This window comes from Candoia aspera, chromosome 2 (assembly GCF_035149785.1).
Source record: "Candoia aspera isolate rCanAsp1 chromosome 2, rCanAsp1.hap2, whole genome shotgun sequence".
Classification (NCBI taxonomy): domain Eukaryota; kingdom Metazoa; phylum Chordata; class Lepidosauria; order Squamata; family Boidae; genus Candoia; species Candoia aspera.
Window position 1 is genome coordinate 126,089,580 of NC_086154.1, and position 27,349 is coordinate 126,116,928.

General features: G+C 41.2%; 1 protein-coding gene across 1 annotated transcript in view; it reads right to left on the reverse strand.

Moving 5' to 3' along the window:
- Window positions 1-100: 100 nt before the first annotated feature.
- Window positions 101-27,349, reverse strand: part of RHBDL3 (rhomboid like 3) — a 117,917-nt gene continuing 90,668 nt past the window's right edge. Inside the window, exons 6-8 of the mRNA XM_063293564.1 lie at window positions 21,677-21,777; window positions 2,743-2,803; window positions 101-1,336 (exon numbers count right to left, since the gene is read on the reverse strand). Of these exons, the coding sequence (XP_063149634.1) occupies window positions 1,065-1,336; window positions 2,743-2,803; window positions 21,677-21,777 (434 nt within the window). The 3' untranslated portion in view covers window positions 101-1,064. The remainder of the gene's footprint in view (window positions 1,337-2,742; window positions 2,804-21,676; window positions 21,778-27,349) is intronic.

A 27,349-nucleotide genomic window follows, 5' to 3' on the forward strand; every position in this document is an offset into this window, starting at 1 on the left:
AAGGGTTGTGAAATTCTGGAAAAACTTTTTAAAAAGAAGAACATCTGACAATCCTTCTCCAAGCAGCAGATTCTGCTTTAGAATGCACAGAAGGACCAAAGCCCATAAGGAAATAACATAATTATTATAAGAAGACAACAGTTTCAAGTAGTCTGTGATGACTAAAAACCCCAGCCACAAACCATAAAAAACAATTAAATATGCAGCTGAATTTCACAACCAGACTAAAGCACCCTTAAATATTTCAGTGTGATTTGGTTGATCCTTTAGCTGAAAACCAGCCTCTGCAAGTGACCATGTGTGAACCTCTAACAACTGAATCCTCCATCTATTTTTCCCTCTTAATTCCCCAGAAAACTCAACAAATGGGGGAAAGGCTAAAATATTTGGGCTTAGACACTTTGGGGAGCTATAGCGCTACAAAAGGGATACTGGGCTGGCAAGTCATTTGTGGCCTCTAAGCCTTTCTTTTTGCCCCCTGGCACAACCCATTCATTAAAGAAAGGAATATATTTTCCAGATGGACTGAAGATAGACTGGTCATCAAATGTAATAGACTACAGCTCCCATCATCTTGAACCAACATGATGGGTTTATAGCACAACACATCTGGAGGTCATCAGGTAAGGAAAACTCTTCTAGAGTTTCTAACTGTGGATGCTGGAAAAGATAAAACCATCCAAATGAGCCTTCACTGCGTGCATTAACATGTCACCCATATGTGTTGGGCTAAACATTGAGGGGGCTGAACCTTTCTTATGACTGAAGCACCAAACTGCTTGTATGAGCAAAGGGCACAAGGTGTGGCTCATATAGATCATGGTACCTGTAAATCTCTATGCCCAAACAACTTCCAAGCAAGGGTCTATTGACTCATCCTTAATACACTCATATCCCATCTGCACAGTATAGTTCTCCCTTAATGCATGTCATTCCAGAACATGGATATATTCCCCTCCTGTCACATTCATAAAAAAATAAATCCTCTGGTTTCATTTTCTGCCCATGAAGCTGGAAGATGGGAAGTCATTTGTTTGTCTTTGACAGTTGTTCAGCCCAAGCTCTTAAGGAAGCGGAGGTAGTTTTAGATCCAACAGGCTGTAGGCAAAAATGTTCCAGAAGATGGCAAAGAGAACAAACACCATGTACATGGAAACAAAGATCCACCATACCGATTGATCCTGAAGTCTCTGCTCATAGTTCCTTAGAATAACCACACCAAGGGTGATTCCAACACCCACCCCACCAAGGTGGGCAACAAAACTGGGATGAGGACATGGAGGATAAGCAGATGGGTAAAATCTCAGCCATACAGCTCTTCCGAATTCAAAGCTCACTGAAAGAGAGAAGGAGGAGAGAAGGAGGAGTCACACATGCCCATTATCCATCGGAAATTGCACTGCGTTGTCCATGTGCTGTCCCATATAATTCCATGCCATCACGCTGTGATGCAGCATTTTTCCTTACCACTTTTAGCAGAGTTTTCAACAAACAGAACAGCTGATTTTGCAAGACTTTTTGGCATATAGAGTGAGAGATCCTCTACCACTCTGGGTCACTTTTAAACAGACTGTTTGTCCAGATATATATGCAAAATGGTGTGTCTTCTATTAAATAATTCATTTTATACACAATTCTAAAATATATATTTAAAATGTACAGCAAGAAAAGAAACAAAGACCAATGACTTGAAAAGAAGCCCTGATAACCTTACCTTTTTAAATAAAATATCCCTTTTGGAACAAGTCTTTTTCTCATTATTAAGAGACAGGCAAAAAACAATGCCTTCTCTTTAAACCTTCTTTGCATTCCCCCCACCCTGTTTCCTCCTTTGAAAAAGTCAGCTGCCTCTCTGTCTTTTAGCAACTAGTCCTATCATAATGGATGGGAATTCATATTATGGTTCAGCTACAATATCTGTTGCCAAATGATATTAGAACATTGTGGTGATTCCTACAACATAGGCAGATTAGGAAGGGCTAGGCAGGCTCTCCAGAACATCATGGAGGTTTCAAGTTAAGCCAACTACTGTTTAGACTAACATCTGTACTGAGCCATTGGGAAAATGTAAATAAGTCTCACAGCGAGAGAGAACAGGGAACAGGCCTGTATCCTTCATTTTGGCTTCAAGGAGCACAAAAGTATGATTGCATTTGGGTAACATGGCAAAATATACTGTATTATCACTAATGGGCACAAATAAATCTAACTCAGAGCCTGCTGGAAGAGCCAGGTCTTAAGTTCCTTCCTGAAGACCAGCAGGGTCGGGGCCATATGGACCTCAGGGAAGAAGACTTCAGCTTTCTGAAGCCTTCACAAGTGGCCTCCATTAGCTTAGCTAATCAGGGATTCCAACTTATTCTTGGATTTCCAACAAGCCATCATTTATTCTTAGCTTCTTTCTACAGCTTGTACCCAAAGGAACAAATAAAACAAGCCAGAAGCTTGGATTGCACAAGACAACAATCAAAGAAAGATTGATCTATTCATTGTTTATTAGCTATAACTGAATAATTGTTGTGTAATCCAGTCTGGTCCCATAAATATATGTGATTCACACACAAACATCCTCTGCAGGTTTACAAAATGAAGCAAGCAGTAATGAATGGGACAGTACCAACATTTGTCTTTCTAATTTGCCACTACTATCTCTGGGCTATTAATCTGAAAAATAAAGGGGATCAAGAGTATCTTTAGGCTTAGTAGGTGCACTAATGAGTGTAATTTAATGAGGATACTTACTACAGATCAAGGCAACAGCCATGCGCAGCAGCTTGAATTGACATTTCATTCCTGACCAGTTCTGAGAAAGAAGGAAATAAAAGAATCCCCAGGTGAGATTTTCATCTGCTGAGTATCGAGAGAGAGACCCGGTTCTCTGGGGCCTAATTTAGGTCCCTTCTCCTCTCACTGCACATCCTGAGCTTTTGGACTGCACACCCACTGCAGCTTTTGGAACGAGCTCCTGAGAAATACATTTAAAGACTTGCTTTCTGAAATCTAACAATTCTTTCTTTCTTTTTCAAATCAGCAGGAATATTGGCCAGAAGAGGAAGGTGTTGTTTTTTTTTAAAAAAAAAAATCAGAATGGGAAGCCTGGTTTTATATTTTCACTGCTCAAGACTGTCTAATTGCATGATTTTTTAAATGTTGCTCTCTGTGCCAGGGTTTCACAACCAGGGTTCCGCGAGAGGTCACTAGGGATTCCCTGGGAGATCACAATTTATTTAAAAAATTACTTCAAATTTGGGCAACTTCACACTAAAGAGGTAAGTTTCATTCTTTTTTTTTAGTTTAAGAATACTGTTAGTGCATATATACAGGCTTACACATGAACCGGATACAATAATTTTGTAACTTCTAGCCTATATTTGAGCTTGAATGTGCAGGGGCACCCCGAGGCCTGAAAAATATTTCAAGGGTTCCTCCAGGGTCCAAAGGTTGAGAAAGGCTGACTTATGCAGTACAACCTTCAGCAAAGCATCGTACCTTGTCGTGGTACTGGAGCTTGAGCACCTCAATGATGCCATGAGCTAAACCATGAAGGGCCACCCAAGACGGGAAGGTCATGACAGAGAGGTCAGACTAAATGCGATCCCTGGGGAAGGTAATGGCAACCCACCCCAGTATTCTTGCCATGAAAACTAAATGGATCAGAACAACCAGAGATATGTCGGTATACCATCGGAAGATGAGACCCCCAGGTTGGAAGATGGTCAAAATGCTACTGGGGAGGAACAGAGGATGAGTTCAACTAGACCCAGACGTGATGACGCAGCTAGCTCAAAGCCGAAAGGACGGCTAGCGGCCGACGGTGCTGGTGGTGAATGGCGAATCCGATGTTCTAAGGATCAACACACCATTGGAACCTGCAATGTAAGATCTATGAGCCAGGGCAAATTGGATGTGGTTATTGGTGAGATGTCAAGATTCAAGATAGACATTTTGGGCGTCAGTGAACTGAAATGGACTGGAATGGGCCACTTCACATCAAATGACCACCAGATCTACTACTGTGGACAAGAGAACCACAGAAGAAATGGAGTAGCCTTCATAATTAATAGTAAAGTAGCTAAAGCAGTGCTTGGATACAATCCAAAAAATGACAGAATGATCTCAGTTCGAATTCAGGGCAAGCCATCTAACATCACAGTGATCCAAATATACGCCCCAACCATAGATGCTGAAGAAGCTGAAGTAGAGCAGTTCTATGAGGATCTGCAGCACCTACTGGACAACACGCCTAAAAGAGATGTTATTTTCATCACGGGAGACTGGAATGCTAAGGTGGGCAGTCAAATGACACCTGGAATTACAGGTAAGCATGGCCTGGGAGAACAAAACAAAGCAGGACATAGGCTGATAGAATTTTGCCAAGACAACTCACTCTGCATAACGAACACTCTCTTCCAACAACCTAAGAGACGGCTTTATACATAGACTTCACCAGATGGACAACACCGAAATCAGATTGACTACATCCTTTGCAGCCAAAGGTGGCGGACATCTATACAGTCGGTAAAAACAAGACCTGGAGCTGACTGTAGTTCAGATCACGAACTTCTTATTGCACAATTTAGGATCAGACTAAAGAGATTAGGGAAGACCCACAGATCAGCTAGATATGAGCTCACTAATATTCCTAAGGAATATGCAGTGGAGGTGAAGAATCGATTTAAGGGACTGGACTTAGTAGATAGGGTCCCGGAAGAACTCTGGACAGAAGTTCGCAACATTGTTCAAGAGGCGGCAACAAAATACATCCCAAAGAAAGAGAAAACCAAGAAGGCAAAATGGCTGTCTGCTGAGACACTAGAAGGAGCCCAAGAAAGAAGGAAAGCAAAAGGCAACAGTGATAGGGGGAGATATGCCCAATTAAATGCAAACTTCCAGAGGTTAGCCAGAAGAGATAAGGAATTATTTTTAAACAAGCAATGCGTGGAAGTGGAAGAAGACAATAGAATAGGAAGGACAAGAGACCTCTTCCAGAAAATTAGAAACATCGGAGGTAAATTCCAGGGTACCAAAATGGGTACGATCAAAAACAAAGATGGCAAGGACCTAACAGAAGAAGAAGAGATCAAGAAAAGGTGGCAAGTCTTCTATAGGAAGGATAACAATATCAGGGATAGCTTTGACGGTGTGGTCAGTCAGCTAGAGCCAGATATCCTGAAGAGTGAGGTTGAATGGGCCTTAAGAAGCATTGCTAATAACAAGGCAGCAGGAGACAACGGCATCCCAGCTGAACTGTTCAAAATCTTGCAAGATGATGCTGTCAAGGTAACGCATGCTATATGCCAGCAAATTTGGAAAACACAAGAATGGCCATCAGATTGGAAAAAATCAACTTATATCCCCATACCACAAAAGGGAAACACTAAAGAATGTTCAAACTATCGAACAGTGGCACTCATTTTACATGCCAGTAAGGTAATGCTCAAGATCCTGCAAGGTAGACTTCAGCAATTCATGGAGCGAGAATTGCCAGATGCACAAGCTGGGTTTAGAAAAGGCAGAGGAACTAGGGACCAAATTGCCAATATCCACTGGATAATGGAAAAAGCCAGGGAGTTTCAGAAAAACATCTATTTCTGTTTTATTGACTATTCTAAAGCCTTTGACTGTGTGGACCACAACAAATTGTGGCAAGTTCTTAGTGGTATGGGGATACCAAGTCATCTTGTATGCCTCCTGAAGAATCTGTATAACAACCAAGTAGCAACAGTAAGAACAGACCACAGAACAACGGACTGGTTTAAGATTGGGAAAGGAGTACGGCAGGGCTGTATACTCTCACCCTACCTATTCAACTCGTACACAGAACACATCATGCGACATGCTGGGCTTGAGGAATCCAAGGCTGGGGTCAAAATCGCTGGAAGAAACATTAATAATCTCAGATATGCAGATGATACCACTTTGATGGCTGAAAGCAAAGAGGAACTGAGGAGCCTTATGATGAAGGTGAAAGAAGAAAGTGCAAAAGCTGGCTTGCAGCTACACCTCAAAAAAGCCAAGATTATGGCAACCAGCTTGATTGATAACTGGCAAATAGAGGGAGAAAATGTAGAAGCAGTGAAAGACTTTGTATTTCTAGGTGTGAAGATTACTGCAGATGGTGACTGCAGTCAGGAAATCAGAAGATGCTTAATCCTTGGGAGAAGAGCAATGACAAATCTCAATAAAATAGTTAAGAGCAGAGACATCACACTGACAACAAAGGTCCACATAGTTAAAGCAGTGGTGTTCCCCGTAGTAACATATGGCTGCGAGAGCTGGACCTTAAGGAAGGCTGAGAGAAGGAAGATTGATGCTTTTGAACTGTGGTGTTGGAGGAAAATTCTGAGAGTGCCTTGGACTGCAAGAAGATCAAACCAGTCCATACTGCAGGAAATAAAGCCAGACTGCTCACTTGAGGGAATGATATTAAAGGCAAAACTGAAATACTTTGGCCACATAATGAGAAGACAGGACACCCTGGAGAAGATGCTGATGCTAGGGAGAGTGGAAGGCAAAAGGAAGAGGGGCCGACCAAGGGCAAGGTGGATGGATGATATTCTAGAGGTGATGGATTCGTCCCTGGGGGAGCTGGGGGTGTTGATGACCAACAGGAAGCTCTGGTGTGGGCTGGTCCATGAAGTCACGAAGAGTCGGAAGCGACTAAACGAATAAACAACAACATGCAGTACAACATTATGGTGTTTCCCTTGATGAGTTCTTTCAGGCCATCAGCGTGTTTGGCAGAGCGGAGTTCTAGGAATAGGTTGATCTGTCCAATGATAAATTATGACTAGGCTGACCATATTTCCTTGAGACAAAAATGGACCATTAGGATGGCAAAACGGGATAGGGTTAAACTTATCTAATAATCCATATTCACGAAAAAGACGATAAAAAAGGTTATCGACAGTAAGCTGGGAAGGTGCAGGAGGGGGAGGTGAGGCAATGATTGGGTCCGGAGAGGCTGGTGCAGGGGTGGCGTTGGGCAGAGAGGTTGCAGGAGGGCTGAGGGTGGCGGCGAGCTGGGACGGGAGGACAGGAACGGAGGAGTCTAGTGAATGGTTGTCCCCAACAACCTGTTCCTCTCTGGCGCGCCCTTTTATTTTATTTTCTTCCCGCCGTTTTGACCCAAGAGCTAATCAGCTTCTTTTCTGCTGGGCCCGCTTTTCCAACCATCTTCCACTGCACTGATTGGCGGCAGCGACTCTTCCTCTTGCTCACCGCCAATCAGCTGTTCCTGCGGTTCCCACTGTAGGTTTCCCACCAAATTGAAAAGGAGGTTGACTTTGCAGTAGTTCTCAATTTCAATTTTTTCCCGCTTTTCCCAATAACAGCTCCAATGTTTTTTTAAAAATGGGACAAAATTGACATTTATATTAAAATGAGGGGACGGTTGGGAAATGTTAAAAAAAACGGGACTGTCCCATCCAAAATGGGGCTTATGGTCAGCCTAATTATGAAATAACCTTCAATACTTTACATTTGGGAATAAGGGCACCCTTGTGTGCAGCACCCTATTCTCATAGCACAGGCAGTGGCCTAAGGCTATCTGCTCACCATTCATAATTCTGAATGTTCTTCTCCAGCTGCAAGATGCTGTATTCACTTATTTTGCTATATCCCATCTTGTGAATGGTTTCAGAGAAGGGTTTTGTTTTGTTTTGTTTGTTTTTGCTGTTAACATATATTATGTTACAAAACAGTGTTTCATAAAACACGGCAACTCCATGAGAATTTCTTACAAACTATATCTTTATTAGGAGCAAGTACAAACACAAAAACTTCAGGAGGCCTTTGACATTGCCACATCTTTTTTATTGAGCAAGAAGGTACAAAATAATGTTCTGGGAAAAGAGAAAAGAAAAGAAAAAAATCTGACGTGGTGAAGAAATCATAAGGGAATATAGATTGGTCCATGAAATGGTATACCCGTTGCATTAAAATTGCCTTAATGTTTGTATATGTGCATTTAAATCCCTATGCAATAGAAGAAAAGTGGAGTTTTTAGAAATTGGGGGGATGTAGTTCAAAGTCAACACTTGGCAACCTTAGCACATCATGTTAGCTACTACATCTCTAGCTGTCAAAGAAGGGGCAATGTAAGTAAAGTGATTTAAAGGACCAGGAAAGTCAGGGTTGCCCCTGACTGGGAGATGAAGTCTGCCCGTGCAGTGATTACAACTCTACTCTCTCCTGAGCTCTGGACAGGCTGGCCAGGGATGATAGGAGTTATTGCCCAATAAATTCTGGGTTTTCAAGCCAGAACATCATGCTCCTCATATCTCTTTTTAAGAATTATCCAAGTTAATGGCATCATACATCAGACAGGTAGAGAGATAGTGCTCCTAAATTTCAGATCTTACCCAACCAACACCAACATTCAGGAGCACATCTGGAACACTGCCATTCACTGGTTAGAAGAGGAGATTCATTCTTCCCAAGCAGACATTTTACTCATTTCTCTGTGCTTTCCAAGTTCTGAAATGTGGTCAGCAAAGCAGCATTGCTACGAAGGATATTTTTAAATTCTGTAATAATTCTAAGAAATCCATGGGCTTGAAGTTGCTTATGCAGATATTTCTGTCCCTGCAAGGTGTTACATGTGGTGGTCTTGCCACCAAGCAGTCTTGTCTGAAAGAAGACAAGGAACTTGCAGCATATACTGTTCTTTCCCAAGCAGGCAATCAGAAAGAACTCACCTGTTGCTCAGTAGGAAGAACAGCCATGAACCTGTGGTATCATAAAGAGTAACTTATTTCCTAGGGCTGAGAGAGAGTGACTAAGTTCTAATTTGGAGCAGATAGTGAAGCCATTTAGTGGCCTGCTAGAACCACTGAAATGGAGCAGAGCTTAACACAGCTGAGAAGCTGTACACAGAAAAAGAATTTTATCTTAAAAATAGCTTTAATGAGCACATCAGAGAAACTCCCAAGCATAAAGAATCATACATTTAGAGTAGGTTAAGAAGTTAAAAAGAATATCTTACTGACTTTATTGTTGGTCTGGTTACATCCAAGTTCAGTGGAAAAGATGAAATCTTTGTTCTCCTTTTGTCCCTAAACATAATTCACCCTTGGCCATACAGCTGCCAAGAGCTGAGTGGAAGGTAGGGGCAGAATTCTTCATCAAGGCCTGAGCACATGGCCCTGTGGAAGAGAGCAGCATCCATGCTGCCTGTTCGGTCGGTGGAAAAAGGAGGAAGAGAGAGAGAGAGGAAGTGGGAGTGGCAACAAACAGCTTCCTCAGAGTTGCATTGTGGGACAAACTCAATTTACATGCTAATGCACATGCTAATGAGGCATGCTGGATTTGCCAGGACCTCCAACAGATAGGGGGAGAAAATTTAAACATAAATACAATTTGGAATATTTCTGAACAGACACAGTTATGGGACCTTGTTTGATACATCAATATATGTTAGTTGACTCATAGCATAGATCACATGAACAATGATGGAGATCCAAATAACAATGGATAAGGCTGGTGGAGTATCAAGCATGTATCTGCCAAGTTTGCATATCAGTAGCATTTTTTTATTGAGCAGGTCACCAAACATTTCTACTGGTTGACCCTTTCCCTTGGCCCTTTGAATTTTAAATAACACATAGTGTTTGATTCTCTGTTAGGTTTATCTTGTATGCACTTTCTGAATGGCTGTGGAAAGAGATTCCAGTTTAGAGTGACCTAAGGGCACAAGGTGTGAGATTCCAGCTAGCTTCTAACTCAGAAAACAAAACTCTTTCTGAGTCAGAGGGGGAAATAGAAAGTTACTGGGCTGAAACCAGGAAAGCAAAACCCAGAGAAGAGCCAGCAGTGTGGGAAGAGTCATGGACACTGATTGGCCAGTCTTCAGAGAAGGATTTGAATCCTCCAATCAGCGTGCACCGACAATGAGCAGAAAAGCGCACAAAGGAGAAGGCAGCCCAGTTGGCTGCAGAAGGAAATAGGGGTGCAAAGGATCGGCATAAAAGGCAGACGAATGAAGAGCAAGCTGCTGGAGACAACTGATCCTTCGAGCTTGCAGCTCCCGCAGAAGAGTCCTTACCCACAGTGTCTGCCTGGCCACCTCATAGTCTGATCAGGTTCATGTGCTGCTATGGCACATACTTGTTTAGTTGCCAGTTCAGTGTCTGTTACCAGAGAGGAATCAGCACTAGTGTTTTCCATCAGAGAGGACTTGGATCCTGCTTCTGCTGCCACCGAGGATCTTCTTCTCGCCAGACCCAGCAACCTCAGTCTCACGTCCAGCCTCGGTCCTCCGCATTCACCTTGTACATGTTGCAGGCACGCTTCCAGTTTTGCTTCGAGTTTCCAGCCATGTCCAGAGTTTCCAGTCCAGTCTTGTCGTGCTTCAAGTCCGTTGACTTGCCTTGAGTCTTCAGTTCAGCCTTGCCACACTCCTAGCTCCCAGTCTAGTCCAAAGTCTCCAGTACAGCTTCATTGCCCCTTCGATCTCCAGCCCAGTCTAGCTGCGCCTCGGTTGCACGACATTGTTCTGGAGTTTCACACCTATCTTGTTGTGAACCAGGTTTGCAACCTTGTCTAGAACCTGTGGTCCAGTCTTGTTTTGTGCCCAGCTTCCAGCCTCGCCAGGAATCTTCAGCCGAGTTCAGCCTTGCTCCGAATCCTCAGCCTTGCTTTGAGCCTGTAGTCCAGAGTATCCAGCCCAATCTAGTCTTGTTTCAAGTTCTCAGCCTTGTTCTGAGCCTCCAGTCCAGCCTGAGTCACCAAGTTCAGTCCAGTCCTGTTGTTGGAACCAAGACTTATCCAGAGGGTTCCACCCAGCCTCACCCAGCATTCCGGTGCCAGCCTAGTTCGAGTGGCGTTTTAGTTCATGATTATACGATCCCAGTTCCAGTAGCGCCATGTGCGCTCGCTTCTCGCAGCCTTCCAGCCTCTGTCAGAGAATCCTGCTCCGCTGTTTTGCTACCAACTCTCCCGGCAACTTTGCTGATCTCCTGGTTGCTGCCCAGTGGCTCTTGATCGAAACCAGTTTACTTCTTGATTCTAAGAATTAAATAGTGATTTAATAAAGAGTATTTTTTGATATTAAATCTGCCTGGCCACCTCATAGTCTGATCAGGTTCATGTGCTGCTATGGCACATACTTGTTTAGTTGCCAGTTCAGTGCTAGTGACACAAGCTTGACAGATGGTCACATGAGGATTCTGAGCCAGCCTGAATGCAGCTCCAGACTCTGTACTGATACAATGGATGCAGCATTGGACAGCTGAACAAACCTACTTCTGGCTTGGTTGCAGGGCAGTTGAAATGGCTGTGAAGGAAGTGATTGTCTTTTTTGTTTTTGTCTATCTTCCCTCTTGCCTCACCATCCTTTTCTGGCTCCTGAAGTTCAGGTCCTTTAAGGGAAATGGTAGCTTGATGGCTTTGCGGTTCCCGTTCAGCAGACCAAACAAAAGGAACTGGGATGAAATTAATAATAAGCTTTTTTTTTCTTTGGCAAAGGAGGAGCCAACTGCAAAGTGCAAGTCTACTTGTTTCCTAGAATTTCTTTTCTTTTTTTCTCCTTTTTGCATGGAGTGAGAGCACTTTTGTTCCTGCAAATTGATGGCGAGGCAGTGAAGATAAATCCAGGTTTCTTTTAAACTGCCTCTGACAATTTGGAGGTGAAAATGGTGGCAATAAGAGCCCAGTTGTGATGCATAAGTTGCTCCATGCTACACTGATGAGAGTAGCAATGATTTTTCTCATTCCCCCAGTCTCTCTCCACTTTCAGTGATAATGAAGATTGTAGCTAACCATAGCTGTGACCTTTTGAGAAGCAAGCAAGCTGAAATTAGGACTGCAAGATCATTGCTGCTCTATTTTAGGAAATTATAAATTCTTTATGCAGATTATTTGAGTGTGGAGACTTATTTCTCATTTCATTAACATGTAGCAGAAAGAAACACTTCAAGAATTAGTATCTGATATATTAGCAAGAGAAATTCTGAAGAAAAAGAATAATTAAGGATTGAACAAAAGCACAAGTTTATTATTTCCTCCTCACATATATAAATGCCCAGATCCAAGGAAATGCTACATTAGATCTTGCTCTGAATTATCAAATTCTGAATTTCTTTGGTTTGGATCAGTTTCAACATTCACCTTTTTAACATCTAGCAGCATCTGTGGGGTGACAGGTGGAGATGTACATGACAGTCAGAGTTTGCATCACATTGGCACAATGCTGCTCTTATTTTGACAAAAGTGATGGATTTTACAAAGATTTTGGTTGACATCTAGGCGAAAACATCTGTCATGTAGTCATGTTTCCTCTCCAATAATCAGGATTCTCATTTTTTCTAAAAATATTATCCTGGCTATTATTTATTTTCTTTTTACTTCTATGGACAACATGTATTAGGCCCTTTTTGGGTGGGGAATTTAGAAGTACATGAGTTAATCACTGCAATAAATGCCTTTGATAAAGTGTCACATTTGTTCTAAATCAGCTGAGACTCAGATCAACCATGAAAACACTCTTCCACAGTACCAAATAGTGAGCAATACAATCCTGTGTACATCTGTTTAGAAGTAAGCCTTATTAGGTTCAATTGGGTAAGCTATAAAGGATTGCAGCCTTGAAAGCCTGTCTATATTTGTCTCTCCATCTGTTTACGTAGAGATAGCTCTACAAGAAGCATCAGCAGGCCAATAAACTGGCTTATTTGACTGAAATTTAGCGACTGGGATTATACATTGTCTAAGCCATAGTTTGATGAATGCGCCACAATTTATTAAATTCCCTGGACTCACACAAAACTATAAACCATAGTTTATAAACTACAGTTATTGCATTTATGGAACAAACTAACCAAACCAAACCAAACCACAGTATGATTTAGCACATTATGTGGACTGAATCAACATACCGTATGAACTCAACCATTACCGTATGGCTTGTAACTGTGGTTTGTGACTAAGCACTGAATGAACCCAGTGTAACCCTAGCCATTATGGCTTGTATCACTGTATGAGCCTAGCCATATTAAAATGTTGAAGGTGCATCAACTATTATCTACAGAAATCACCATAATGTAGGTTAGTAACCTCAATAAATGGGATGCGGTGGCGCTGTGGGTTAAACCGCTGAGCTGATGAGCTTGCCGACTGGAAGGTCGGTGGTTCAAATCTGCGTGACGGGGTGAGCTCCCGTTGCTAGTCCCAGCTCCTGCCAACCTAGCAGTTCGAAAACATGCAAATGTGAGTAGATTAATAGGTACCGCTTCGGAGGGCAGGTAACGGCGTTCCGTTTAGTCATGCCGGCCACATGACCACAGAAGTGTCTACGGACAAACGCCGGCTCTTCGGCTTTGAAACGGAGATGAGCACCGCCCCCTAGAGTCGGACACGACTGGACTTAATGTCAAGGGAAACCTTTACCTTTACCTAACCTCAATAAATTCAAAGATTATGAGCTGAGACTTGAAACAGCCTGCTTTTTTTTTGCTAATTAAAATCAATGTTTTTACGTGTTTGCCCTTGATACCAGACGATGCCAAGGTAGCCTGATTCAAAGACAAGTCTATGCCTTGCCAATCATATCAATGGATCTGGGAAGGTCACCAAACAGTAATTTAAAAAAAACAGCATGTAAGTAACTACATACATATGTAGGTATCAAATATGAAAACTGCCATAACAGTGAGATTATTAGGCTCCCAGTCCTGGCAGTTAAAAGTACCATAAAATCAGAACAGAACAATATATAACATCAAACCATAACAATAATGCAACAGCCTAATCCCCCAACCAACTTCCCTTATTCTAACTAGCTTTCAGAAAACTGCCAGCTTGGCCTCAGGGAAGAGGCCATTTCCCTGACTTACAGGAAGTTCCTCCGCTTTCAGATCACCCGCTGCAGCCCAGGAGAAGTCCAAGTGTGCCATGCTGCATGTGTGGGTCTAGATAACAAGTGGGACAGGTCTATAGACATCATGGTGGACATGAAACCCTGAGTTGTACCTAACTGAGCGACCTCTCTGTGGAAGATGAAGTCCCCCAGGGCAAGAAATCTAGGGAAATCCACTGCCATACCAGGCTAGCTCAGGAAAGGAGGGTACTGTTTAGTGAACTGGACAGGGCACCAGGAATCCATATCAGACTGAGTTTCTGGGTAGTGAGAAGGAATTCTTATAAACTACTTTGTTCCAGGCACTGCCAGTTACTTGACTTCCAAAACAGTGGGTGACAAAGGCTAACAGGTTTCACACACCTTGAAGCTATCCTTAGACAGCGTTGGAATAAGGGGAAAAATATTACTTTAATATCAGTACAACTAACAATGCTGTTTTAGAAATATTCTGGGAGCTAGATGAAACAACGTTGTGGGGATAAAGGGAAAATTGTTGTTGTTGAAGAATGAATGTGCTGTAGTTAGATATAACTGGGGACATAGCCTAACAGGGTTTTAGAACCCAGATCTCTCCCATCAGGATGAGCACATACCACAACCGTTTTACTGCAATTACGAGAGAAGTTAAAATCCCCATAAGAGACCAATGAGATCATTTTCTAGGCAAAGTGAAATAAACACATAATTTCAACTTCCTCTCTTTCACACTGCTGTCACTAAAAAAATATGACAGCCACAGGTCTGGCGTGGGCTGGTCCATGAAGTCATGAAGAGTTGGAAGCGACTGAACGAATAAACAACAAAAAACAGGTAAATACGGGCTTAAGAATACAGTAAAGACTGGGATTATTTTCAGCAGCCTGCTTATATAGATACACAATGGAAAAATAACTTGGAAAAAAGAGATTGGGCCATGTGTTTCCGGTCTGCAAATCCTTCTCCCTCTGCTTGAGATCAAAGGAAAAGACTGGGAAAAAGTTCCAACAAAGTTTCTGCAATCTCAACACCACACACACCAGAACAAATGATAACACTTTAGATTGCAGATTATATAACTCAATTGGGAAAAAATATTATGGGAAAAATAGTTCCAGGAGAATAAGCCAGAGAATGTGCTGTGTGTTATGGAAGTGAGCCAGGTACCATAGTAGCAGAAGAATCCATTAGTGGAGATGGCCCCATTGCTAATGGATAAATGGACTCATTTTGGATTATGCTAGAACACATTTGTCTAAGCAAAGCTGAACCTTTAAAGGTTATTGCTGAAAAATGCTGGAGCACTCACGAAGTGCCAGAGGACTGGAAGAAGGGAAACATTGTCCATACCTTAAAAATGGGGGGAAAGGAAGCTCCAGGAAAGTACAGATGAATATTTTTGACACTGATCGTTGGGAAGATTCTGAAGCAGACCATAAAGAGATTGATCTGTAAGTATCTTAAAAACAATGCAGTAACTATCAGATCCACATGAATTTTTCAAGAACAAATCTTACATCCTTTTTAAAAAATTAGATAATTTCCTTAATAGATTGTAGGAATGCTAATCACATATAATATATCTTGACTTCAGCAAAGCATTTGACAAAAATGTGGACTAAATGACATTATGATAGCTGAATAGCCAGTTCAAAAAAACAGAGTATTTATCAGTAGTTATCAAAGGAGACAGATACTGAATGGTGTACAATAAGATTCAATCTTAAGATCTCTATATTTCTATATTTTTATTAAAAATTTGGATGAAGTCATTACTAAATCTTGTAGATGACACAAGCTGGGTTGGGATCATTAAAGCTCAAAGACAAATAATACCAAAGAGGAACAAAAATGGGAGACACGATGAAAGTAATGAGACAGCATAAAGAGGCTGTCTGATAAACGGAGAAACAAAAGAAGGGTAAATTTAAAAAATGGAAAGAGGGGAATATAACAAAAGCTGAATATTAAAGAATAGGGTGAATCTGTTATATGGGGCTCAGGAAGGCTCAGACTTAGAAGGAACTGAGCCTGCAATGAATGCTTAATATAACAACAACAAAAACATTATTTAGGTATGTGTATGACAAGAGGAAAGTCAAGGAAGATATTAGTCTGTTGGTTAGAAAAGATGGGTGCGACAGCTGACAATTAATAGAGAGAAAGCTCAGTGCTTAATTCCTAGTCTGCACATGTGTTTTCATAAAAGGAAAAAATGGTCCAACCTGTCTGAAGCCAAATCGGGGGCGGGGGGAGTCACAGAAGAGATTGCAAGTCAAGAAAGGTAAGGCATTGGTGAGAGAACATCTAGCAGCTTTGAATGAATTCAGGCCTCTGGAATTGAATGGATTGAATCCAAGGATGCTGAAGAAACTGGGGCATGACTGCAATCTTTGAGATCTCTTGGAGTACAGGGGAAGCGTTAGAAGACTGGAGAAGAGCTAATGTTGTTCCAATCTTTAAAAAGGGGGAAATCGGCCCAGGAAATTACAGATCAATCAGCATGAGATCTGTACCTGTGAAAATCCTAGAAAAATTAAGCAATGGGTTTGCAAGCACAAGTGATCATTAGGAGCCAGTGTGGCTTTATTAAAAAGAAGTTGTGCCAGACAAATCTTACCACTATTTTTGACAAAGTGACTAGATTTGTAGGCCAAGGGAATGCTGTGGACGCAGTGCACCTAAACTTCAGTATGGCATTTGATAAAGTTAACCATAGCCACCTCCTTCATAAAATGGAATAATGTGGAATGGATAATCCCACCACCAGATAAATTTGCAGTTGACTGAACAACCATACCCAACATGTGGTCCTTAACAGATCTATATTAACACGGAGTGAGTTATGCAGGTACCCCAGGATTTTATCCTGGGCCCAGTGCTCTTCAATATTTTCATAAATGACTTAGATGGGGGGATAGAAGGGATGCTCAGCAAATTTGCAAATGATGCAAAGCTGGAAGGAATTCCTGACATCTCGAAAGACAGGGTCAGGCTTCCAACAGATCTTCAAGACTTGAGCATTGGGCCTTATGCAACAATATGCAGTTCAATAGTGAGAAATGTACAGTTTTGTACTTAGGTTAAAAAAAACAGGTGCACAGGTACAAAACAGATGATATATGGCTTGGCAGTAGTACTTGTGAGAAGGATCTGGGCGTCCCAGTAGACCACAGATTAAGCATATCTGCAGCTGTCAAGACAGCCAATGCAATCTTGGGCTGCATCAACAAAAGTATAATGTTGGTATCACAGGCAGTGATAGTTCCTCTCTATGCTGCACTGATCAGACCACACCTGGAAAACTGTGTCCAGTTCTGCTCATCACAGTACAAGGAGGAGTGCAGAGAAGAATGACAAAGATGGTGAGGGGCTTGGAGGCTAAATCCTATGCAGAACAGTTAAAGGAACTAGGTATATTTAACCTAAAGAAGAAAAGGCTAAGGGGAGACATTATAGGAGTCTTCCAATACTTGAAGGACTGTTACAGAAAGAGGGTGCAGATTTATTCTCCACAGTGCCCTAGGGTAGGACCAGAACCAATGGGCAGAAGCTTTACAAAGAGATCCAAACTTGAAATAAGACATTTCCTGATCATGAAAGCTATTAAGCTGAGGAACAGCCTGTCTCCTGGAATGATAGGTGCTTCATCACTGGAGGGTTCCAAGCAAAGGCTGGACAGCCATTTATCTGGAATGGTATGAAGATTCCTTCCTGGGCATAGGATTGGACTTGAAGGCCCTTAAGGTCCCTCCCAACCTTATGATTCTATGGGATTGCTAAAAGTTCAGAAGAGAAAAATAATATTCAAAATAACCTTGATGGATTAGAAAAACAGTCAGGTTAAACAGGGACAAATGCAAAGTTATTCACTTAAGAAACAAAAATCAGATGCAAGCAGAGGACATCTAGCTTCATAATTATATTTGTAAAGAAAGATATTGAAATAGCTGTTGACTATAAATTGAATCTAAGTCAAAAGTATAATTTTTGACTGCATAGACAGAAATATTATTTCCAAATCACAGGAAGTATTTTTTTCCCACTTTATTCTGCTCTGGTTAGAGTCAAACCAAGTTCTAAGCCCAATGCTGGGCATCTTACTGTTCTTTTAAGAAGAATTGAAAGAAACAGAAACAGACTCAGAGAAGAGCATCAAGGTTGATCAGAGAACTGGAAACAAGTTTCTGTGAAGAAAAATGGAAGGAGCTGGGCCTATTTAGGCTTGAGAAGGGACTGAAGGGGGATATACTAGCTCTTTTCAAGAACAGGCAAGGTTGGATTATGGGTGGGCAGATTCCAATTAAGCATTAGGAAACAAACAGGAAGAACAGGTCAGCAGTGGATGGGTTCAAGCAGAAGCCAGATATCTGTCAGGGATGCTTTGAGTTGGATCCTGGCACCCAGCAGTGGGCTAGACTCCATGATTCCAAATGCTATCATTCTGTGAAGATTGCACACTGTCCTGAGTGCTAGCTGTCACTGTCATATCTGTGTTATTAGAAACACACAAACATACACATCCTTTAGCCAGGACAGTGTATGTTTGTGTGTTCCTAATAACACATTTATGACAGTGACAGCTACCACTCAGGATTGTGTGTGTGTTTGTGTAGTTTGTACACACACCCACACACAATATTTCATAATCTTTTCAAACTTCTGTTAGCTAAATTGTAGACTTGTATATCCTGATGTCTGACCCTTTGGGGGGATGCCGCTTTCGCGACGTTTTCTTTGCAGACTATAGTGAGGTGGTTTGCCATTGTCTGCACAGAGGACCTTTCACCTTCACCATATCCTGATACAAGTAAAATAGTACAGAACAATGAATCTGGCCTTAAGATCCCAAAGAAGAAAAATCAGTCAAGTTGATACATACGTTATACACGTACAAGATAAAGAGGTATCACACTATCTATGCCATAGGATCATATGGATTAGATGGGATTTATAGTTTCCTTGTTATTGTCCAAGAGGAAACCCATTTATAACTCTCTTGAAATCCTCTTTTTGTTTCCTTCAAGAGAACATATTAATAAGGAACTGTATGCATACATTCATGAGAATCTATAAAGGAGAGGAATGTTGGATATAATAGCTGTTCACTAAATTCACCAGCATCTGTCCCTTATTAACACCCTTTGGGAAATCAGAGAGTAAAGCAAACAAATAGGAAGAGCTATTTATTAAAGAGCAGCTGGTCCTTTCCTGTTTTAGTTCATCTCTGCAGATTTACCAGTCTATTTCTTTAAAAAGCAAATGCATGAATTGCAGAAAAATGGTCAAGAGGTTTGGAATATAATACTTCATTTCAAATAGACTAGAATTTATGACTGCAGACTGGTTTGACAGCTGAGTTGATACCACAATTGCTGTCTGCTACCAAAACTACATTAAAAGTTTGGCTTCAGTTCAGGTCTGGATTCTGCTACAACCAATTGGTTTTGATTCAAGCCCCCCAAAGGTGATGGGACTGATTCAGATTCAGCACTTTTAAAATCAATACACTGTAATGCCAATTCACAATGGTGAGTTTAACTGTGATTCCTCCTCTTCAGGAACTACCTGTTAAAGTAAGTTTGGGTTTCTGGAAGATTTCTTCATTTGATCACTCAGAAGTAAATAATAAATTGGTAAACTGAGAATAATAAAAGATTTAGATAAATCTGGTAAAGAAACTTTGTTTAAGATCTCCAAAATAAAGATTTTGTCTCTAATCTCAGCTGCAAGATACTAAAGCCTGTAAATATTTGATTTTATCTGGAAAACCGGAGTATCTTTCTTTATAGTAATAAAGAAACCCAAGGTTACTTCTAAATAAGATTATATCACTGGAAAATTTAGAAATACTATGAGATCAAGAGAAAATACTTGCTGGAAAAAATGTTGTGGAAAGGAGATTTTTATTCATAAAAGGTGGGCCTATTTTGCAAGTATACTAGTGCAGAACAGGCAAGTTATTATTTATCTTCTATTTCCTTAATTTTTTCCTTAATTTTTTCAAGATTTTCTATAAAAATAAAGACATCTTCCTAGTTACATGTAAAGTTAGTTCCCCCCTGTTGGCTCTAGAAATATTTTAATGTGCCAAGTGGAGGAAGGTAATGACTAGAATTTGTGACCTATAGGGAAAAAAAATCATACAATAGAAATTCTGGTGATAAACTTAAAAGTAAAATGTCCCCATCTGATTTGGAAAGATCTTGTAACAGAACCTAAATTTTACAATGTTATGACAAATTGTGAATATTCTGAGAAATTTCTACATATTGTAAAATAAAACATTCATAACAATAACACACATGGAATCCACATTTCATAGCACCATCCCCTTCTCTGCTTGTTTGCATATGATGCCACGAACAAAGCCAAGGAAGGGCACCTTTAAGATGGAAACAGGTTTTGAACTGACCTGTGCTGACATCAGGCGTAATACCGCATGGACCATCCCTCCATGGCACAGAATGGGAAAAAGTATCATCAGTAACTGTGGTTACTGATGGGTTACAGTTGTGCCCTGGAAATGAATTTGACAATTCTCAAAGGCCACCAGAGAGGTACAAACAGGCCTTCAAGCTAATAATTCAAGATGTGACCTAAACCATCAGTAAGCATTTCTGTGTCATACATAATTGCCCTTTGTCAATGACCTGCACTCCCCAATCTTGTGCCCTTCTGGATGTGTTTGGACTGCACTCCCAGATTTCCCCACAACCAGGATAGACAGGAATTCTGGGAGATGCAGTACAAACACTTCAGATAGTCATCAGGTTGCGTAAAGCTGCTATAAATCAATCCAGTCTTTGGGGGAAAAGGTATCTTTAAAGCTTTCTTTGGTTCAATTCTCCATGGAGATAATAAGGTAGTTGGAAGACTCCAGAAGCTACTGCTAAATACTGCATTTTTATTTGGTTTATTTGTCTATTATTTCCCAAAGGGTGAAATGCCTTACGTTTCTTCTAACTTTATTTATTTCCAGAACATTTCATTCTACAGGCACAGACATTTTTTATTATTTGCAGTTATCCAAAGGATTCCAGGAAAGGAAAAAAGGTCTGATGGACTTTGCCATTCAGAAGGAAAAGCAAAGTATAACGAAAAGATGAATATTGTCATGAATATGCTAGAGCGGCAAATGCAACACATCATTTTCATCATCTAAGAATCCCCCTCACTAACATTAAGCTGGGGATACTTATATTTTTAATTGGCAGGGCTGGATACAATGAGAATTTTTTGCAATGGAATACAAACAACGAAGTGTATTTTGGGCCCCTGAAAATCTAATAGTAGTCTTCCCTGGGCTGTACCTTTGCCATAGGCTAGCCTTTCCCAACCTGGACCCCTCCAAATGTGTTGAACAACACGTAACAATGGACCCAAATTTGTTGACTTATCTCCGTTTACTGGGAATTGGCTGCATGCTGTGCATTTGCAAGCCTTATATATAGAAACAATATTCAGACCTTTAAATGGGTTGCCCAGTTCCTCCTTTCGCACAGAGGAAATGGTTTCTATCTGCCCCTTGCTCTGGTGATGGTCAGAGTTACTGCCGTCTTATTTTTTATTGATTCTGTGAGAACTAACTCTCAAATGCTCATAGAATTTATAAAATAAGACCTGGTTGTCCTTTTGAACAGAAATATGTGAGATGCTTGTCTACCTGCTGGGAATCCACATGAGCCCAAGAAAAAGAAAACAACAATCACAACAACCAAATGTTTGTTCAGGCTGGATTGAAAACAACAATTCTGCTGTCACACAAATGAATCCACATCCAGCGAATAGCGCGTTCTAGTCTCAAATGCAATCTGCATTTCTGTTTAATCCAGGGCTTACCATCACTATATTGGCTAAATGGGCAGAAATAAGAGCATACACCCCTCCAGATGAACCCACAACAGGTGCAGTCATATCAGCAATGGACACTGCCAGGGAACCTTGGAAAAATACAAAAAAAAAAAAAAAAGACAAGTTCAAATGACTGCCAAACAAAACAACTTATCCTGCCTTTTCTCTGAATACTTTCTGGAAAAAGGCATTTAAGAATTCTTAGAGTTCAACTCCCAACCTATATGGACATGTTGTTGACTTAACAGCAAAACAGAAACAGTTTGCAAGTATCTTCTACCAAGATTTTTTTTCAATTACCCAGTCTGGTCTAAAACCTTAGGGCTTTCTCTTGGTCTTGTACCCAGCCAGATCTAATCCTGTTTAGCTTTTTTGAGATCAGCCAAGATTGGGTAAGTATTGCCATCTGCTGTGGCTTAAGGGCTAATAATCATTTTACTGTCCAGTAACTTCTCCTGTTACTCAGTTCTTGCAGAGAAAATCAATGTGTCCTTTCCAAAGTAGGGGAAAAATGCATATTTTTCACCATAGAAACAATTGTTTTAATGATCACTTTTGAAAAAAGATAAGGTCAGCTTCCTTTTCAGCTATCACGCTCCATTACATGATTTTGTGTGATGTCCCCGGCATCTGTAAAATGTATTTTTTAAAAGTAAAACATTAAAAATGTATAAAGCATTTAATGGGTTCAAAATGAATGTGTTTCAGTCAAACTATTCTTAAATCAGTGGGCAGGGGGGGTTGTTGCTGATAGGTTTAAAAGAAAGTCTGCCTGCCAGATGTATTAAAAATATTTACAGTTTCTTTTATACTGCTTCAAGAATTTTGATTACCATCTTTTTTTAGAAGAGTGCATTCCACTGGCAAGCAAAGACATTTCTTTTTCAGTAGACATTTGACTTGGCTATTGCTTAATTTTTATTCCTCGATTGCTCTTCTGGTCTATATTCTTACTTTAAGCCTGAGCTTGTGCATGTATTTCAAATATTGGTGACTGTTTTTATGCTTTTGATATTTTGTAAACCACTCTGAGCAGCTCCTTTTTCAAAAGAGAGGAATGGTGTTAAGTAGCTGAAATAAAACATTTGAGCTCATATGCTCACAGCTGGACAATCCCTCCGAACCTAGAAACAAACCTGCTGAATCAGAACAATGTCTGCTTAGTCCAATATCTTCTTTCCCCCAAAAGCTGTTCAAATGCCCCAATAAGCAGCAAGAAACCACAAATAGGTCATGAGTTGGTGCTTGGCATTCATGACTCACAAACATTTAAAAGCTGAACTTAAAATATTTTAGGAGAGTGAGGGTCACAGTGGAATGGGTGATAACGCAAGCTAGGTGGAGCTGTGATAACATGGTGTGATGAAACTCAGTTGGAAGGGGGTAAGTTTTAGGTCCTGTTCTTTCCTTAAATGTTCATTAGTGTATTCATGTTTCTTGCCTCAAACGTTGGGAAACTGCACCACTGATTTTTAGTAATTGTGATAAGAGAGGACTGTATCAGCAACATAACAGTAATTTGGGGCTTGCATGCAGCCCATCCCTGAGCAAAATCATATGTAGGAACCCAGCCACTGGTGTTTATAAAACAGAATTGATGGCTTAGCATTATGTGTGCACCAGGCCATTGTAGCCTATTCGATAAAGCAACATTAAAACAAATCATGAGCTAATGTGACTGTTACTGTGTTTAGTGTCTTTTTACTTGCCTGCACAAAAGGCATTTAAATCATGTGTAGTAGCCAGAAAACATATTGGGAGGGAAACTAGTGGTGCCCAGCTCAGAGGCCAAAGAAAATGGCATGATAATAAACCACGAGACTCCACATTTCTTCTTCCACTTGGTTGTTCTGATTAAGTGGATAAAAATTTCCAGGTTGCAACCAGTCAACAGTTTATGGGCAACCAACTGGTAAATTATACTGCAAAAATCACATCAGGGAGAATGATTATTCATTGAAGTTAATTGCAACAAGACTGTCTTTGCTGTAGTTATTGCCAGGATAGCCAAGTGGTTGTCAACAGTTTTAGAAATCGAATGAAAAGTACACTGATCATGACATAACATGCCATAACAGGGCACCTTGACAGACTATGGGCTGGTTTACAGAGCTTCCTTTCTGATAAATGTTTGAAAATAAGGTACTGGAGAGACGGCACACAAAGTCAAAGCTGGCATTAATAACAAATTCATACCTAGGAAAAAATATTCATGCAAGAGAGAGAAAAAGATAGTGGAAGGTATTGGAAATTTTAATTCCTCTGACTCTCCATTTTATGTTTCTGGCTCAAAGGACAGGCTCTGGGGACAGTCATAGTAGCTCCATTATGTTTAAGCTGTTAATTGCTTACTTAAAGAGAATTGGCCTCTGGAGTACTTTTTAAAAATCACATGGGGGTTAAACCAGTACTTTGAATTGCACCCAGAAACCTACTGGAAATCCATATAGCTGTTTCCACAGTGATATTATATGGCTATAGTGGCTCTCACTAACCAGCACAGGGGCTCTGCTACCTTTTCTGCCAATTGCAATTTCTGAGTATTCTTCGAAGGCCGGTCAATGAAAAGCTCATTGAAGTAGTCAAGTCTAGTAGCAGTGGCATGGGTTACCATTGCCAGGGCTTCCTGCTCTAGGCAGGGCCACAAATAGTGTCTCAGCTGAACCTGGTAAAGGCCCCCCAGCCATGACTTTTACCTGTGAATCCAGCAGGAGCCAGGGGTCCAGGAGGACTCTCAAGTCATAGACCTGCTCCTTCAGGGAGAATGACACGCCATCCAGAATTACGAGCACAGCAGATAAGCTATATCATTTCTGGACAAACAGCAGCTCTGTCTTAGTAGGATTCAATTTCAGCCTGGTTTATCCTGTCCAGGGCTTCATGGCTTTCAGGCTTCCACAGCAACTCTGGCCCAGTCCAGGGTAGAGATATACAACTGGGTGTCATCAGCGTACTGATGATTCCTAAGCCTGAATCAGTAGCCAGCCCTCCCAGCAGTTTCATAGAGATGTTTATTTATATTTATTGTGATGGTTTTAATCAATTATTGTAAACCGCCCAGAGTCCTCCGACGGGAGGAGATGGGCGGGGATAAATTAGATAGATAGATAGATAGATAGATAGATAGATAGATAGATAGATAGATAGATAGATAGATAGATAGATAGATAGATAGATAAATAAATAAAATGTTAAAAAGTAGAGGCAAGAGAACCACACCATGCAGCACTCCAGGTGGGAATGTCTACTGGGACACTCTCTTCTCCGCTCCCTTTTGTCACTTTAAGAACAAGTGAAACTACAGTGTCCCCTAACCCTAATTCTTGCAGGAAAGCCAGAAAATTGCCATGGTTAATGGTATTGAGCATCACCAAGATATCAAGTAGGACCAGGAGGGCAATATGCCACTCATTCAGATCCTGATGGAAGACATCCAACAGAGGGATCAGTGCTTCTTCCATCCCACACCTAGGCCTGAACCCTGACTGAAAGATGTCTAGATAATCTGCTTCCTCTACAGCATTCTGTAATTGAAGCTTACCACATTTCCAACCACCTTCTCTAAAAAGGGGAGGTTGGAGACAGTGGTAGTTGTCTAATATATTTAGGGAAGGCTTCTTCATGAGGGGCTACACTACTATATCTGTCAATGCTTTCATCCCAAGAATCCCATCCGAAAGAGGCACTGTCAACTGAATCAGCCAGGTGGGACATGGATCCAAGCCTAGGTGGCAGAACTCATATCGGAGAGTACAGTATCCATTTCATCATTCTCCACAGGCCAAAACAAATCCAAGATGACACTATACAATGCTACCCAGCCACTGCTTCCAATCCTGCCCATAAAGAGTCAAAATTCTGGCAAATTTGAAAGATTTTATTGGCAAATTGTGGAAATGTGCCACAGCACAGTGGCAACAGATCTTTCTGACCAACTTTTCCCAACAGAAAGCAGTGCTGCTGAAATTGTTTGCCCCGTCACTAAGAAAATTTAGCCTGTTGGGGTTTCTTCTCCTTTCTCCCCATTCCTTGCCACTTCACCAGGGCCTCCTCCTTGTTACTGCCTTCCACAGCCCTCTGCCCTTTCAGCCTCTGGTTCATCCAGTCAGCAGCAGATTACTTTTCCAAGGTCCCTTCTCCATGGCCATGGTAATCCCTGGCCCACAATTTCCACAACTCTACAAGCACGGATCTCCCAACATCAGCCACTGGCTCTAGTAATGTCAGTGGTCTTCTTAACCACCTAGTCTTCTTCTCTACCATCCTTCCTAACTTCTCAGTATTGGCCATCCAAAGGGATTCACCCCTCTAGCACCCATTCATCCCTCACCTGAACTTCTACAGCCTCTGTGACTCTCTCTCATCCCATGATCTCCCTAAGTTCACTCAGTACCACACAGACTCAGACAACTAATACTACCCCTACAGGTGCCAATGGCTGCCCTAGCACAATGTCACTTCAATAACTTTGGTTTTGTATCTCCCACAGAGACTACAGTTCTGCCTAAAAACCATCTTTTGAGGGAAGGGAAAAGCTGGAGAGGGTTGTTCCCTGCTCTTTCTTTTACACAAGTCCCTGCCTCACATTCAGTCTGCCATTCTTCTCTTCTTTTCCTCTGTTTTTTACCCCCATTGACCGTTCTCTTGCTACTTCCTTCTTTTGTGCAGGTGTCTTTTCCTTCCGGTGTTTCACTTTTTGGCTTCCCTCTCTGAACTTCAGCCCCTTTTCAAGCAGGTTACCTCAGATGTGAAAGGCTTGCTTGCTTGCTTGCTTGCTTGCTTGCTTGCTTGCTTGCTTATTTATTTATTTATTTATTTATTTATTTATTTATTTCCTGCCTTATTTTTGATTTTTATCCTGCCACAATTTTATGACTCTCGGTGATTACAAGGCCACAGTAAAAACAACAATAGAACTGAAATAACACACAATCCAAATCTCAGATATGAAATTAAAGTAGGAGAGAAAAATAAAAGCAACTACGAAGGGCAGGTGATGTTACTGAAAGGCTCTTAGAAAAACTTCTGCTATTATTATTATTATTATTAATAATAATTTATTCAATGTATATGCTGCCTGACTCCCCGTGACTCTGGGCAGTATACAAATTGTTAAAAACATTTAAAACAAGAAAGCAACACAAAGCAAAAAAGAGCAAAGATGGCAGAGATAACAAACCCGGATGGGAACAAAGAAAAGGAAGAAAAGGGGGCTTCAATCATGCTTGCTGAAGGCCCAGGCAAAAAGCCAGGTCTTCAGGACCCTTTGAAGCACCAGTAGGTTTATTTGTTTGTTTATTTATTTATAAATAAAGGTTGGGGGAGTAACCTAGTAACTTCCTGAAAGCTGCCAGGGAGGGGATCTGCCTGATCTGCTATGGAAAAGTAGTCCCTCTGAACTTCAGTTCGCCTGAGGTGCCAGCAACTTGGGACAACCACCTCCTCCGTAACAGGCCAAGCTGAAACCAATTGGGGGAGGCAGTGCCTGAGGCACCCAGATGCCAGCCCTGTAGGGCTGTAGAGGTTGACACCAGCACTTCAAAACGTCCTCAGAAATGAACGAGTAACCAGTGCAGGGCCTGCCATACAAGTGCAATATGCTCCCAATGTGGGGAGCTAATTATGACCTGGACCACTGAATCCTGGATTAACTGTACTTTC